The sequence below is a fragment of the Haematobia irritans genome, chromosome 3, assembly GCF_050003625.1.
Source record: "Haematobia irritans isolate KBUSLIRL chromosome 3, ASM5000362v1, whole genome shotgun sequence".
Lineage (NCBI taxonomy): Eukaryota > Metazoa > Arthropoda > Insecta > Diptera > Muscidae > Haematobia > Haematobia irritans.
In genome coordinates this window covers 233,063,092-233,081,437 of record NC_134399.1, presented here as the reverse complement: position 1 = coordinate 233,081,437, position 18,346 = coordinate 233,063,092, and the positions used below count along the sequence as shown (strand labels likewise).

Below are 18,346 nucleotides of genomic sequence, written 5' to 3'. Positions count from 1 at the left end.
TCACCAGCGGTCGGCAATCAATAAAATTTCCATGTGCAAGTGTGAATACAGGTCGGAGAGAGAAATATCGCTGACACGTAAATGGAAAGTGTACACGGCGGTATGTAGATCAATTCAAAATTATGCTGCTCAGATTATGCTCCAAAAGATTTTGTATTTACCTAGCCACACTCCTAACTATATACTTATGCTGTAAACAAATATTGTAGCAGCACATCTATTTTCGCTACGTCTTCATCTGAAGTATAAAAGAAACGAACTGAAAATTACAAATCAATATAAATAATTGGGAGTACTGCTAAAAAATGTGCGATATTCTGCTAACCAGCGGTCGGCAATCATTAAATTCCATGTGCAAGGGTGAATACAGGTCGGAGAGCTGTCTTTCAACAATAACCAATGTTGTTTTCTGAAGATATTACGATGTATGCCAGTAACCCTCCGCGACACATCCACCACGTTCGGTAAGCAACAATCATCTGAAGTATAAAAGAAACGAACTGAAAATTACAAATCAATATAAATATCTGGGAGTACTGGTAACACCAAAAATGAGGTTCACATCACATGTTGAAAATAGAACGCTATAGGCAAAAAGCTCCATAAACTCTACCTGGAAGAACTTTTTAGGGAAGAGAGAAATATCGCTGGCAAATAAATGGAAAGTGTACACAGCGGTATGTAAAGGGTGATTCTTTTGAGGTTAGGATTTTCATGCATTGACAGATCACGTGGGATTTCAGACATGGTGTCAAAGAGAAAGATGCTCAGTGTGCTTTGACATTTCATCATGAATAGACTTACTAACGAGCCACAACGTCGAATTTTCAGTGAATGGGCCCTAGAAAAGTTGGCAGAAAATCCGTTTTTTTATCGACAAATTTTGTTCAGCGATGAGGCTCATTTCTGGTTGAATGGCTACGTAAATAAGCAAAATTGCCGCATTTGGAGTGAAGAGCAACCAGAAGCCGTTCAAGAACTGCCCATGCATCCCAAAAAATGCACTGTTTGGTGTGGTTTGTACGCTGGTGGAATCATTGGACCGTATTTTTTCAAAGATGCTGTTGGACGCAACGTTACGGTGAATGGCGATCGCTATCGTTCGATGCTAACAAACTTTTTGTTGCCAAAAATGGAAGAACTGAACTTGGTTGACATGTGGTTTCAACAAGATGGCGCTACATGCCACACAGCTCGCGATTCTATGGCCATTTTGAGGGAAAACTTCGGAGAACAATTCATCTCAAGAAATCGACCGGTAAGTTGGCCACCAAGATCATGCGATTTGACGCCTTTAGACTATTTTTTGTGGGGCTACGTCAAGTCTAAAGTCTACAGAAATAAGCCAGCAACTATTCCAGCTTTGGAAGACAACATTTCCGAAGAAATTCGGGCTATTCCGGCCGAAATGCTCGAAAAAGTTGCCCAAAATTGGACTTTCCGAATGGACCACCTAAGACGCAGCCGCGGTCAACATTTAAATGAAATTATCTTCAAAAAGTAAATGTCATGGACCAATCTAACGTTTCAAATAAAGAACCGATGAGATTTTGCAAATTTTATGCGTTTTTTTTTAAAAAAAAGTTATCAAGCTCTTAACAAATCACCCTTTAGATCAATTCAAAATTATGCTGCTCAGGTTATGGGATTCTGAAACTTCGAAGATGTGGATTGTTTTCAAATTTATTTCCTCCAAAAGACTTTGTATTTGCCTTGCGGTATGTAGATAAATTCAAAATTATGTTGCTCAGCTGTGAGGATTCTGAAACTTCAAAGAGGTGGATTCTTTTCAAATTTATTTCCTCCAAAAGATTTTGTATTTACCTAGCGGTATGTAGATCAATTCAAAATTATGTTGCTCAGCTGTGGGGATTCTGAAACTTCAAAGAGGTGGATTCTTTTCAAATTTATTTCCTCCAAAAGATTTTGTATATACCTAGCCACACTCCTAACTATATACTTATGCTGTAAACAAATATTGAAGCAGCACATGTATTTTCGCTACCCCTTCATCTGTTGTATTTTTTGATTTATTTTATTAATAGATTTTATTTACATACAATAGATTTTCTATGCAGATTATAAATTTTTGTGAAAAAAACCTATATCTAGCAAACCATATATGCTGTTTGCCTTGTGTATGAAAATTAATACATTTTTCTTCTTCAACTGTTAGTCTTAACTATCTTCACTTAATATAAAGTTTCTGTACTTCAAACATATATTAATGTACTTATATAATAAAGAAAAAGAATCCGTGCCATTTAGTATATTTATTACTTTTCCTCACTGAGTGTGTGTTCACCTAGGTATATTTTTCTATATTCCTTAAATATTGGGCATATGCCGATGAAGTGGAGAGTATTCTCTGGGAGATCAAGGTTACATGTAGTGCATATCCAATCCGTATTATTCTTGAAACATCTAGCTTGCAAATTTAGAAGTCCTCCTCTAGCCTTGATGATTAAACTTGTCATATGAGTCGGAGATTCATACCAGAAACGATGAGTAGCGGTATACTCAAGTTTGCTGTATAAATCATGAAATTGTGAATTTAATGCGCGATTGGCAAAGTCAGATATTTCCCATTTCGATAGATGATCGAATCTGACGTTCATACAAACATAAATGGGTTCCTGTATCCGAAATAGAAAGTTGTATCGAGCTGCAAATTGCCCTCCATTCACTTGCCCAAAACACTTCAAGTCCAATTATCCTTTCCGCTAGTATGCATGGCAATCTATTGGGACCAAGTCGCAGTACCTTGTTTACGTACGTAAAATGAAATTTTAGTGTTGATATGAACATAGAGCTAATTCCAGTCTCCAAGTATAGTATATAATTCGGAGTATTTTGTGGAAGGTGTAGAATTCTTTTTATAAAGAACCGGAAAAGTTTCTCTATATCATCGTAACGCTCATACCCCCAGACCTGAGCTGCATATAACATAATGGATCGAGAACAACCCTCAAAAATCTTCAATTTGTTCCTAGCTGAAATTCTAGCATGCTTCATATATTTAGACCAAGTTGAATTAATGGCAATCTTCGCGACTGAAAGTTTACTATGTATTGTATTTTAAATGATAGGTTGTACGAAAAGTGAACTCCAAGGTAAGTGTAACTATTTACAACCTCTATATTCTCATTTCCATAGACCCAATTCAAGCCAGATGGGATCCTTGACCCTTTGCGGAATATAAGAATCTTCGATTTAGTTAAATTTACCCTTAAGCTCCATGTGAAACAGTATTCGTGTAAATTACTTATGATTAGCTGCAGCCCTTTAGGCGTATCAGACAGTAAAACAATATCATCCGCATACAGGAGTACCTTGATAGTCGTCCCAGCTACGACAATTCCCCCTTGCAGAATTTCGGGCAGGTCGTTAATATATAAAGAGAATAGTATGGGGCTGAGAATGCAGCCTTGTCGAACTCCACACTGCGCTTCGAAATAACTTGAAAATTCACTACCATCCCAAATTCTACTCCTTGCGTTCTTGTATATAAGATTTACTAACCTGATAGTCTTCGACGATAGTCCGAAACAAGAAAGTTTGTAGTATAGACTGTTTCGAGCGATTAAGTCAAAGGGAGATGTAAAATCGAAGAAAAAGGCGTATGTAGGCCTCCCATTTAATCTATTGACGTAAACTATGTTGGTCAGATTAAAAATATTGTCGACGGTGAAATACTCCTTCCTGAATCCTGCTTGATACTCATTTAAAATTTGGTTATGGTCGATTCATTCATTATGCAGAATATTTTGCAAATTGTATCAATCAAGGAGACCTCTATAATTCGTAGGTACATTTGGATCTCCCTTCTTATACAAGGGAATTAAAATAGACTCCCTGAAAGACAATGGGATTTCCTCGTGGAGGAAGATGTAGTTGAACATTTATAAAACATGTTGCAAGAAACACTGTGGCGCATACTTATAGAACTCGTACGGGTGATTTGCCTGTCTTGAGACCCTTTATGACATGATAAAGTTCACAATACTCAATCGGCGAGTCCAAAATTGGATCTAGTAAGTAAGGCGAACACCAACTCATAGTTAAGTGATTAGGGTCGTCAAGTAGTAATGAACCAAAATGTGATAGAAAATCCCCCGCGATTATATGTGATCTTCCGTTACCTGACTTTCCTCTCAAAGACTTCGCGAGGTTCCACCAATCCCTTCCATCGGCTACCCTCTCTAACTTCGCAATGTCTTGATTATAACTCGATACTCGTTTCTCGCGGCATAAGGCCTGAAATTTTGCCCTAGACGAATAATAGCGTTCCTTATTCTCAGTTGTATGTTGTTTTCTAAAGTCCTTTAGACTCTTCTTCATAAGTGTTCTCAAGCGAAAACACTGCCAGTCAAACCATTTCTGCTTAGGCTCAAAGACTTTCCTACCAGATTTTCGGATCTGTGTATCCGCAATACTCGATGTTATTTGGCGTAGCATGTCATCAGCCGGTGAAATATCCTTAAACCCTATCCCTGTAGCCAGTGCTGCCAGTCTATTCCGATACTGCGAACGATATCTGTCCTCCCAATACAATCTTTTAACACTGGTCGATTGATTCGAATATCGTGACAGCAGTGGGAATTTGATATCTAGGCATCGTGGCATATGGTCCGAGAATGGTTTAGAGGCTATCACTAGTCTAAGTAGTTCGCTGAACAAATACAAAAATCGATGACTGAGCTTCCCATTACGCCGCAGAATGTATATTCCCATTCTCTCTTGTATTTCCTTTTTGAACCCATACAAACAGCCTCCACTTGCACGGCCCGCTTTATGACTCTTAGTAGCATCTACCCATTGGATTTGATAGTTTCGGAAAAATGAAGAATAGTAAGGTTGTCTGCCGTTCATTACATGCGTTTCAAATAGGAAAAAGTAGTCGAACTTATTCAAGTAATTAAGAAAATTTCCAAAGTTTTATGCGTTTTGCAAGTTTGCTACGTTATATGATACTAAATGACACGTGCTAAATTGCTTAATGTCTACATTATTCTTAGTAATAATATCAAAGGAGCCATCACAATCGGATATAATATTCCTTAAAAATTTGCAGTCGTTCTCCGATGTTGCTACCATTTTTCCGTTTACCCAAGTAAATAGTTTGTCATTTAGAAATATGCAGAACTCTCCAAGACGGACTTTCACATCTTTGCGAGATTTGTTGATGGTTTTGCTGTTCTGAGGTGAAAACGGGTGTTCCGTTCATTTTCGGTATAATCTTTTTGTATGAAAAGGTTTTTGCTCTTTAAGTTTCTTCTTGCGTTTAAGATATTCTGAGTTTGGCCATTGGATTCTAAGGTGAAAATAAATCTCTTCATGGATATCTTTTTGGTTTCAGTTATATTCACTTCAATATTTAATTCATTTTTACAAAGTTCTCTAAACTCGTTCTTCGCAGTTGATGTGTTCGTGCTTCGGAGACCGTTGACCATAACACTAACACAACGTGTCTTGCGATCGATAGTTTCTAAGCGGTTAGTAAGCTTTTTTATGTCTTCTTTCAATTTAGCGTTCTGCTGTTTGATTTCATCCAGTTCAGCCTTTATATTGACGAGGTCTTCCTTCTTTGCAACAACTTTTAACTTTTTATCGAATAAATCACACAATTTGCTCCAAGAGAAAACATCAGCTTGGTTTTTTTGACTCATTTTCTGGCATGGAGAATGTTTCTTACTTGTTGATTGGTTGTGTTCGGGAGATATTGAAAGTAACGGACGTTTATTACTCATTAGTTACTAGCATACATTTAGGATACCAGTCCAAACGATGGGGTGGTTGATCGGTTATAGAATATGTTAGCATATGTCATTCGATAATTCATACGGTTTGCGTGCTATCGGGTATTATCGATTAGCATCTCTTCATATCTTTTAATAGAAGAGCACAGCTGAAGCAATATTAACCACTTAATAGTATATGTGTACAAAACACCTTCCAGTGACTTTATATTGTGCTTATAACATAATATTTTGAAAAAATGTGCGATATTCTGCTCACCAGCGGTCGGCAATCAATAAAATTCCATGTGCAAGTGTGAATACAGGTCGGAGAGAGAAATATCGCTGACACATAAATGGAAAGTGTACACGGCGGTATGTAGATCAATTCAAAATTATGCTGCTCAGGTGTGTGGATTCTGCTTCAAAGAGGTGGATTATTTTCAAAATTATTTCCTCAAACAGATTTTGTATTTACCTAGCCACACTGCCAACTATACACTTATGCTGGAAACAAATATTGAAGCACACATCTATTTTCGCTACGCCTTCATCTGAAGTATATTGAACGAACTATGTTTTTATACAACTCGAATAGACTACCACATATGCTAACATTGCTACTTAGAGCTGCAAAACTATCGATAGTCGCACCATTCGATATTTTCGATTGTTTTAATAAAAATAATCGATAGTATCGATACTATCGGATTTTGTGAAATAACTAATTATTTCCGTTTTGATATCTTTTTCATTAAACAAAAGTATGATATTCTTGTACGATTGAAACTCACATTTTATGAGTTTATATTATTCAAAACGAATAATGGTAATTACTAAGATAGATTGAGAACATGCTGACATTATTTGATTTCAAACAAGTCCTTCTTATTGAAATGGCGGATCCAGTTTTGCTGAACATCCGTCCAGACTCCGTAGAAGCTGGAATATAAAAAAAACCTAATGTCCTAGATTTTTCAACGATTGAAAGATTTTCTTGTACGATTGAAACTCACATTTTATGAGTTTATATTATTCAAAACGAATAATGGTAGATTGAGAACATGCTGACATTATCTGATTTCAAACAGTTTTGCTGAACATCCATCCAGACTCCGTGGAAGCTGGAATGTAAAAAAAAAACAAGATTTTTCACCGACGTCCCGATGAAAATCAATGCAAAATTTATCACAATGGACTGAATTGTATATGTGAGACTGAAATAAATCGGGCTGCAACTTTAACCTATCGTGTTGAATTTGAGTTTTTTAATTGATGTTAACTTGAGCTGCCCGGTGTTTATTGTATGGAAAAAATATTTGCTACAAAATAAGAGGAGAGGCAAATCATTTAAATGCAAAGTCGTCAACTACAGGAAAAATTTTTATTGCCATAAAAGTAAACTTTTATTTAACCTACTATTACCATACAAATTTCTTTGATAAACTGCCTATAAATTATTATGAATATGGGCATAAATCTTTAGACAAAAAAAATCAGAATTGTTCATTTTTGGTTTATTTTTACCTACATTAGTACATAGCGTCGGTGGCATTTTTTTAGTGATCTGGGGTTCTCCGATAGTATCGCTATCGGAAAATAAATATCGATAGTACATTAAAAATAAAACTATCGATAGTGCTATCGATAGTTTTGCAGCTCTATTGCTACTAAAAAAGGACATATTTTGGGTAAAGGAATTAAAAATGCAAGCTGCACATCTCAATATACAATCTTGGAGGAGGAACCCAAATTGAACAAGAGAATATTCTGCTACTAATATATGCGGACGACATGGTAATAGTGACAATATGCTTAGAAACCTGGCAATTTATTGCGACATGTGGAATCTGGAAATTAACATTAGTAAGTCGGAAGTAATGGTGTTCAGAAATGGAGGAAGAATCCGGCGATAAGAAAAATGGTTTTATAAAAGAAACGAACTGAAAATTACAAATCAATATAAATATTTGGGAGTACTGCTAACACCAAAAATGAGGTTCACATCACATGTTGAAAATAGAACGCTACAGGCAAAATGTGCCATAAAGTCTACCTGGAAGAACTTTTTAGGGAAGAGAGAAATATCGCTGGCAAATAAATGGAAAGTGTACACAGCGGTATGTAGATCAATCCAAAATTATGCTGCTTAGCTGTGGGGATTCTGAAACTTCAAAGAGGTGGATTCTTTAAAATGTATTTCCTCCAAAAGACTTTGTATGTACCTAGCGGTATGTAGATCAATTCAAAATTACGCTGCTCAGCTGTGGGGATTCTAAACTTCAAAGAGGTGGATTCTGTTCAAATTTATTTCCTCCACGGTTTTGCATTCGTTGGAAAGGTCTCGAGCTCTGTGAAGTTTACAGCAAAGAAAATTCAAGAAAAGTTTCAACGGAAAAGCGGGAAAATATTTTTGTACATACAGCGCACATTACAAAAATTTATAATTTGAATTCATCGCAGTTACTTTTGTTATAAAGTATTTTTTTTTTTTCACTTGAAAAATGTTCGGAGAACGCAGAGAGTAATAATGTGGTGCAAATAGGGTACCTCATTTTTTGATATCTGGTGGGGGAGGGGGACATCCCCCGATTGGGTGAAATTTACAAGAAAGATTAGGGGTGATGTCTAGACAAAGACCCGCTACTTTATTTTTCGATATTTGGTCGAAGAGGTGGACCAACAGTAAACTGATTTACTTGTGATTTACAGAGAACGTGCCGTGAGGTTACGAATTTATTTTTGAAAATTGGAACAAAATTATCCGATTTGTCCGACTTTTTTTTAAGTACAGTGAAAAAACTAAAATTTGTCGGCTTACTGAAATTTTTCGGAGAACTTGGGGGTATATGATTTTTTAATATTTGGTCAGAGAGAAATAAAAGGGAATAGGGAGACTTCATTTATTCTCAAGTACATACCGTGAAACGATTAAACTTTTCCAATTTACTTGAAATTTACAGAGGATGTGTGGTACGTTTATTATTATAATGGATATCTGATTTTGTGATATTCGGAAGGGAAGAGGGGCCTCCCCTTGACCTGCTGTTTTAAAATTGGACCTTTAATTTGCTTGAGATTTTCTGGGAGACCTCCTCTAAAACTGAAAAAAACTAGAATTACTTGAAATTTACAAAGGCCATAGGGGAAGGTTATGAAATCAATATGGTGAAATCAATATCGTGCCACACACGATGAAACTTGAAGGAAAGTTTACAGATTTTCTTGGAATTTGCAGAGAAAGTGACGACCCTTTACAAAAAATAGAGCAAAATCTAAACTTCTCCGATTTACTTAAAATTGGGAGAAGATGATTACATTTGTACAGGGTACATGATTTTTCGATGTCTGGTTGGGGAAGGGGAATAGTGAAGGTGGGTAGTTTGTGAAATGAATATAGGGAACATGAATTTACGATATCTGGTCGGGGAGGAGCGAAAGAGGGGGTACCCTTTTGTCCGATTTTTTGAAAATAGAAAATAAAGGATTGTCGATAAATGGGAACTCCGTACATAATTTTATTTTTATTTAAATTTACATGAAGTTGACAGACAACGGAGAACGTTCTTCATGTTCTCCATGTTTTAATGGACGTCGCTACCAACTCATCCACTTCTGGAATCTCACATATATCTATATCCATTACCGCTTCCTCAATTTTTGAGGCGCTTTTGTCGCATTCAAGTCGTTTTGCCCGGCGGTTTTATATGTTGCGTATAATTTTCCACTTGGGTTCTCTCTCCCATCCCAGGGAATAAAATAATCCTTAATATGAAAATTAAATTCAAATAATTGAAATAAAAATAAAATAACAAACATAATATATGAAGAATGAAATATATAGTAAATAAAATAAAATAAGAAACAAAAAAATAAAACACAAAAAAATAATAAAGTCAAATATATAAAAATATTTTAGTTCGTTTATTAAATTTTATATTATTGTTATTTATTTAATTTCATTTTAGTTCTTTTTTGTTCTCTACTCTTTCAATTTGCTAGTTTTTTACTATTTTGTAATTTCGTCGTATTTTCTTATTTTATTTAATTTTGTTTATATTACGTATTTTTTGCTTTATACTTTTTTTCATTTATTTATGTTATTTTTCTTTTTTAGTTAACGTAAATTATATTAAAAAATAAGGCGATAAAAAATATTTTATTTTGGAATAAAATATATACCTTCAGAGATTCCTCAGACCTTCACAGATTCCTCTGGCAAAACCCATAAAATTTCATCAAGGAGAAAAGTGAACTCATTAATCGTAATTTTCACACCCAGAAAAAAGTCACATTCTTTAAGATAAAATGAAATAATTTTGAACAAAGTTGAACTTGGTATAGCGTCAAAGACAATTTTATTTGTTTGAACGATATGATTTTCGTAGAAATTAGGAAGAATGCATTCTATATTTTAGTTAATATTTTCCTATATGTATGTACCACTAGCAAACTAGGCGTACTCCGTTCAAAAATGAATTGTTATTTAGTAGAACTTATCAAAGTAATTAATGAATCAAAGCGTTATACGTGTCCGCAAATCATCCGTTTCATTGAAGTGCTCTTTGGTAAACCACATCTTTTGTTTTTTGTCTGTCGTTTACACAAACAAAGCGGATGGTTTACCAACTCGTGAACACGCAACGTAAAGGGTGATTCTTTTGAGGTTAGGATTTTCATGCATTAGTATTTGACAGATCACGTGGGATTTCAGACATGGTGTCAAAGAGAAAGATGCTCAGTATGCTTTGACATTTCATCATGAATAGACTTACTAACGAGCCACAACGTCGAATTTTCAGTGAATGGGCCCTAGAAAAGTTGGCAGAAAATCCGCTTTTTTATCGACAAATTTTGTTCAGCGATGAGGCTCATTTCTGGTTGAATGGCTACGTAAATAAGCAAAATTGCCGCATTTGGAGTGAAGAGCAACCAGAAGCCGTTCATGAACTGCCCATGCATCCCGAAAAATGCACTGTTTGGTGTGGTTTGTACGCTGGTGGAATCATTGGACCGTATTTTTTCAAAGATGCTGTTGGACGCAACGTTACGGTGAATGGCGATCGCTATCGTTCGATGCTAACAAACTTTTTGTTGCCAAAAATGGAAGAACTGAACTTGGTTGACATGTGGTTTCAACAAGATGGCGCTACATGCCACACAGCTCGCGATTCTATGGCCATTTTGAGGGAAAACTTCGGAGAACAATTCATCTCAAGAAATGGACCGGTAAGTTGGCCACCAAGATCATGCGATTTGACGCCTTTAGACTATTTTTTGTGGGGCTACGTCAAGTCTAAAGTCTACAGAAATAAGCCAGCAACTATTCCAGCTTTGGAAGACAACATTTCCGAAGAAATTCGGGCTATTCCGGCCGAAATGCTCGAAAAAGTTGCCCAAAATTGGACTTTCCGAATGGACCACCTAAGACGCAGCCGCGGTCAACATTTAAATGAAATTATCTTCAAAAAGTAAATGTCATGGACCAATCTAACGTTTCAAATAAAGAACCGATGAGATTTTGCAAATTTTATGCGTTTTTTTTTAAAAAAAAGTTATCAAGCTCTTAACAAATCACCCTTTATAACTGCCCATGTGAAAAACAATGATTTACTAAATTTATCCCGCAAACTCTAAGCGATTGGCCTTGCGACTTGTTAATTGTCATTGCTAACGCAAGGTGAACTGGAAATTGCAATAGTTTGAAGTCAAACGGAAGATCAGTCGGAATCACTGGTATTCGACGAATACACACATACATTTTAACATGCTTACTTTCCGTTAATAATGGTTGCTTCAATCAAATTCGGCATAAGTCTTTTTACCGAAAGTCGAGTACCGCTGTAAAGTCGTGCTGGATTCAAATTACGCAATATCATAATAACCGTACCAATTTTGAGTTTCAAGTTATGTGGTGGAAATCCTGTTAAGTCCAGAGAGTTCAAAAACTCTGTTGGATAATTTACAACACAATCGGGATTTGTTACGTAATCAACGGATTTGTATATTACCAAATCGCCAGCATAAATCTGATAATTCCCACTAATGTTTGGAAAAACATTCTCAATAAGAGCTAATTGAGAGTCTACAAATCGGCAAAAGTCGTTGGTAAGAATAATTAATCCAGATGTCGCATCAACCGGGACTTTTCCATTTCCAAGAGCTAACAATTGTTTTGAGAATTGTGCAGCACTTCGATCATTCTGAACTCTCATATTAGTTGTTAGCGATAATGTTTTTACGTTATTCCATAAAGGTGATGATTCAATTCATCTGCAGGCGTTCCACGGAGAATTACTGGCACTGTCTGCTTGAAATCGCCTGCATGTTACTTCGCCGAAGATCCTTCAGTATGAAGTTATGTGCTTCAATTGATTTTTAATATACCATTGTGCACTCAATATTCCATGTTGGAGTATCAGTTGTGTTTAAATTGAGTGGCAACTTAAGCGCAGAATGTGCAGTACAACCGGTATCTAGAAGAGTCGCCGCAATTCCAGACGATGCTGTAGTAGAATGTGTGACACAAATTGCAATTGGTGATGCCATATGTGTATTTTTTGTTGAAATACAAATGAAACGAATGGATGGGAAAACACGTTGAGAGTTCTAATTTGTTTTTTTTTTTTTATTGTGTTCATATACAATTTGTATATAACCCTCTAAATATTAAACACGATAGTAAGCCAGTTTTAAAGATTTCATTGATCGATTACATTTTTTACAAACAGCTTTACCAGTCTTTTCATTGGTTTGAAAATTTGTCCACGGCGAATTACCAATATCCATTTTGGTACGGCAAATTGCTGATTTTCAAAAATTTCTTTGCAGACAAAATTCCTGTTAATTTCCTTTATTTTAAAGCTTTTGTAAATTTTATATGTAAGTGTCAATACCACATATTTCAACATCATCGAGAGTAGTGTTGTAAATTTTGATTACTTTTGACTACTCGTTACTTTTGAATTGAGTACTCGTTACTACTCGTTACTTTTATAAAAAAAAATTAAAAAAGACATTGTGGGCACTTTTTAATAATATCTTCCTCTTTTTTTAAATTTAAAAACAGTATAGAAAAGCAAATTACATTATCCAGTTTTATTCTAGTGTTATAAAATGTAGTGTTGTAGATATATGGGTCTCGTTAGAAAAAGATTTTCACCAATCATTCAAATTTTTAGAGCCAATTTCATATTCACTATTTGGTATTTTTTCGTCAGGGTATATCTAAATGTCATTGTGTATTACTGATGCTTGCAATTTGCAAACTTTTTAAATTCACCATTGACAGTGGATGAAAATATTTAGCGATCATTTTTATCGTGAGACCCAATGTTGAAATTTTCCAAGGGTTTTTGAATAAGCTTGGGTACCTTCTCTGAAAACAATTGGATTGAACCAGCTTAAGTCAACGACATTATTATTCATACTATTCGCATGAGACGTGATCCATGTGATGCCTTAAATTATAGCTCCCACCTACACCCAATGCAAATTTTTTCAAATGCAAACGTTTTTAAGAAATCAGATACATTTTGATTGTTTTTTAAACCTTTTTCTTTCTATGGGTCTTAATTGGTTCTACACAGGACAGATTACCGCCTTCCGGAACGCTCCACACTTATGCTCATATACACAATAATATACTGACAGTTTATCGAAGGAATTTGTATGGTAGCAGTAGATTTAAAGTTAACGTTAATTTTCATGAATATTGGGGTTATTCTGAATTTTGCTAAACTTTTTCACATACTTTCATATTTTTTTATTATCCACACATTTGCATATTTTATTTCCAATTGTTTCCCTAGAAAAAATTTTAAAATTTACAATATGGCATCTCAGTTATGTATACAAAACATAGACAAATATTCGAACATTTTGCAAAGTAAACTTGGTTCATGCTAATTTCTTCAGTATTTCGTAATATTCTAATGAAATTTTCACATTTTAATACTTAGGTAATTTTACAAATTTTATCGTTTATCACTACAATGAAATATGGAAACAAATACAAGAATATGTTAAGTTGTCATATTATCGAATTGCTCAATGTCAATAGACACTCGTTAAATTGTATATGGCAAAGCACACTTTTTAAAGGAAAGGAATAAGGAATTGAAATAATTTTGTGAAGTCATACAGGAATTTGTATTTTTATTATTTTGCTTCGAAAAAGGTAAGTTCATTAATTTTTTAACATAATATCATTCCATAAGGTCGGTACTAAGATCGCATTTCCAATTGCCTTTAAAAAAGTTATATGCTGTTTGTACTTCTAGAGATTGTTTTTGTCTTTAGTAACTAAACTAGAACTTAGTACCCACCTAAAGCATGATATAATATAAGGGCTTTTCATAAATCCATAATCTGAATACATTTTCTCTAATTTAAATCCATAGGAAATACATACTTCGGCTCACAATTTTACGTACGCTCCATAATACCAAAGATCCTGCTTTAGCTCATACCACACTACAAGAATGCTGTTGCTGGATTTTTTTCAATTTAGAGGCTATATGTATATTTTGTGTGTAATAAATATATATCTAGAGTGATAATAAATTTTGAGTTTTATTTGGGGTAAAAGTAATAAATATTCATAACAAATCGAAAAGTAGTAATCTAAAAACCATTCCCTGTAGGTGAAGGCGTAAGACCTATATTTGATCGTGCTGATGTTAAAGCGAATGCAATCTCTAAACACGAAAGTGATAACGATGATGTTAAGAAGGAGACACCAAAAACGTCCGACAAACGCAAATCGAATATGTATGATAAAAATGGTCCTCAACATATGTATAATAAAAATGGTCCTCGCTCTTCTCCGAACTACGAAACGACACGTTCTAGTCATCCAAGACGGAAGTCACTTAGTAGGCCAAGTCGAAGCAGTCGATCCCGAGACCGATGTCTTTCCAGAAAGCGAAACCGCTCTATGTATCTGAGTAGTTCCAATGATCGCAGAGCTTTCGCGATTAGGTGCCATTCTTTACGACGAAGTTGTTCGATGTACAGAACCCGAAAACGCTCACCGCATCCAATTGATTCCTCCCATAATAGCTATTCTCCACAGCATCGTTCTGGAATAACCCACACTGAAAAAAGACGATTACGATCCCCAAACAATGATCGGCGGCTACACGAAAGTGGAGGACATTACACGTATCCTAAGACCAGAAGAGAAATAAATAAGGATAGATACAACAATAGAATACATGAATCAAAACCACCTATGCTTCTGCCTTTTATGCCAATGGCGGTTGGTGTACCTGACTACTCATATCCATACGTAAGTGCAAAAATTAAAAAAATAATAATAATAATATGGCTTTTGGCAAGGAAGTTTTGTTGAAGTTTTTATACAAACTATATTTGTGTTTTACATTCGAACAATCTGTTGTTATTCCATGAGCAACCATATTTATGAATTGTATTGCTTCACATATTTTATTTATTCTTTTGTTTCCACAAAATTTTATTGTTTGTTGCAGAGTGGAAGATCTCCCTACTGCCCACTTCAGAGGCCACCTCATCGATATCCACATCCATATTATATGCCTTCCCCTATTGTTTCCATGACACCTGCATTGTGTTACTTGAGCCTATACGCGGCTTGGGAATGAACTGGCTCTAGCTGTTTCTTCCTCAAGGTGGTCCATTCCATTCCAGCCCTAGACTTGACGATTTATATAGTATATTAGATGTTTTTGTGTTGGGTACTATGTCCGGTTTCCGTGCCGAAAACCAGCAGATTTTCACGGTTAATTTATTGATCAATTTAATTAATAAGACAAGATGTATAAAGCAAATTTAAATAATTTGAGTGGATAATTTGAATATATAAAAAAAATCATTAACGTTAAAAAAACCATACAGATAATAAATCGTTTCAATGAAATGTTTCAATGGTATTTTATACGAGTGGCTGTTTCTTTTTATTTTTACTCTATCTTTTGCAACGAATTATTTCTTTATCGTCAAACTGAATAGTAATTTAAGGTGGTGATGCAAATTTTATTATAATTTGATGGGGAATAGCCCAAAGCAACTTTTCACAACGTTTATACTCCTTAAAATGGATTATTAAAGAAAAGTAATGGTGACGATTTTAGCGCCTAAACTCGAACTTAATACCCACCTTTATATCAAAATTATTTCATGTTTTTAGTCAGTTTGTTCCAAACCATGATAAAACTATTAATGGTGCTATTAAGTCATATTTAATAAGATAGTTTTAGTATTACAAAAACAAAAATTTTTGGTATAAAATAAATTTATTTTGAATTTTTGTTTTTATTTGTCACAATTGTCAATTAAACATTGGCGTAGCTAGCAACATTCTCGTAAGGGGTTTAAAGCTACATTTTGTGTTCATTGTGAAGATATCTCAAAAAGAAAAAAATTAAATTCTTGTGTTTGGGAAGAAACTGCATGCTATAATATACTGCATGATATAAAATCATAGTTTAAAACCCCTTTAGCTACGCCTATGATATTATTCAAATACCGACAATCAACGTTTCAATGAAATGTTTCAATGGTATTTTATACGAGTGGCTGTTTCTTTTTATTTTTACTCTATCTTTTGCAACGAATTATTTCTTTATCGTCAAACTGAATAGTAATTTAAGGTGGTGATGCCAATTTTATTATAATTTGATGGGGAATAGCCCAAAGCAACTTTTCATAACGTTTATACTCCTTAAAATGAAAAGTAATTGTGACGATTTTAGCGCCTAAACTCGAATTTAATACCCACCTTTATATCAAAATTATTTCATGTTTTTAGTCAGTTTGTTCCAAACCATGATAAAACTATTAATGTTGCTATTAAGTCATATTTAGCAAGATAGTTTTAGTATTACAAAAACAAAAATTTTTGGTATAAAATAAATTTATTTTGAATTTTTGTTTTTATTTGTCACAATTGTCAATTAAACATTGGCGTAGCTAGCAACATTCTCGTAAGGGGTTTAAAGCTACATTGTGTGTTCATTGTGAAGATATCTCAAAAAGAAAAAAAAATAAATTTTTGTAGTTGGGAAGAAACTGCATGATATAATATACTGCATGATATAAAATCATAGTTTAAACCCCCTTTAGCTACGCCTATGATATTATTCAAATACCGACAATCAACGTTCTGCTCAAATGAAAAAAATATATTTTTTTATCAACAATTATCAATTGGAAAAGTCAAAGTGAATATTTCAAAATTTTTGGTATAAAATAATTTTATTTTGAATTTTTATGTTATTTGTCACAATTGTCAATTAAACATTGTCGTAGGTAGCAACATTCTCGTAAAGGGTTAAAGCTACATTGTGCGTTCATTGTGAAGATACCTCAAAAAGAAAAAAAAAATAAATTCTTGTAGTTGGGAAGGAACCAGAATATTTAATTCAATGATATAAAATCATAGTTTGAAGAAATACTGCACGCTATTTTGTAGGGGGAGACCCCCCCCCCTTTATTGGGAAGATATCTCGGGGTTCGAACTTAATTTTGAATGTTGTTGTCATTGCAGTATTTTTCAAATAATCGTGAAGTAAACGATCTTCAAACATTACTTCTGAATTATACTTAGCATAGGAGATTTTAAAACACCCACTGTAATTTGTCCACAACGCAGTTTTCTCGAAACCATTCACGGACGGTATAACTTCCATAACATTGAAGTGCCAATAGAACCATTTAAAAGAAAAAAATGTAAATATTGTTTGTTCATACGGCGATGTAAATATTAGTAACCACATTGTGCAATTAGAGAATTTAAATTAATGATATTCACGAAGGAAATGGTATAATGTGCAAATCTGGACCAGAAGAAAAAAATAATTAATATAAATTAAATAACTGTAATTGATATATGCTAAAATATGGCTAACTAGTGAGCATCAAAATTAAAATAACTAATGTCAAAAATCAACAATACCATATATCTGCGTGATGGAAGAGAATAAGTAAATTATTATAGGTGTGGTCACATACCATCATCAACTATGTATGCTAAATGATGAAATGCGATTTCTCCACATTTATCTCCCGCCTACCTATTTGTCCTTTCCTATTACCCACATCGTGATCTATTATCACATATCCACCTTATGTGAGCTCTATCCATGTCATATATTCATCAATATATGTATATACCTATATTCTTATATAGAAGCATTATGTTTGCATATTCCCCGATGGCCTTTGTCCATACCCTGTCTGATGCATTATGATCGGACATGAATGGTCCCATGCCTTATCAAACAAATCTACCTTTACTACTATCTTGGATTATCATAGGTATTAACCAACATAACTGACTTTGTCACTTTATGTATCCCTGGTACGTCCTTAGCTCCGTACATCCAAGTAGGCCAATCCATATACCATAGAACATAAATAGATGATCTATCAGTGTCAAACACTGTATGACAGTTCCGCCGATTAAGAACAAACGAAGAAAAACAAGAGCACGCCTATGTTCTCTCTCGTTTTCCCTTTTGTAATTTGCCAATTCCTACACAAATTAGAAACGTTTACGATGCATAAAGGTTTATATTTGAACCAAACTCTGAAAATGTGAATTTCCATCCCTGAGCAGTATTGTT

General features: G+C 34.4%; 1 protein-coding gene across 1 annotated transcript in view; it reads left to right on the top strand.

Moving 5' to 3' along the window:
* The window catches only part of LOC142228208 (uncharacterized), a 75,197-nt gene extending 59,545 nt beyond the window's left edge, over positions 1-15,652 (top strand). The window contains exons 2-3 of the mRNA XM_075298574.1: positions 14,384-15,030; positions 15,233-15,652. Of these exons, the coding sequence (XP_075154689.1) occupies positions 14,384-15,030; positions 15,233-15,364 (779 nt within the window). The 3' untranslated portion in view covers positions 15,365-15,652. The remainder of the gene's footprint in view (positions 1-14,383; positions 15,031-15,232) is intronic.
* The last annotated feature ends 2,694 nt before the right edge of the window (positions 15,653-18,346 follow it).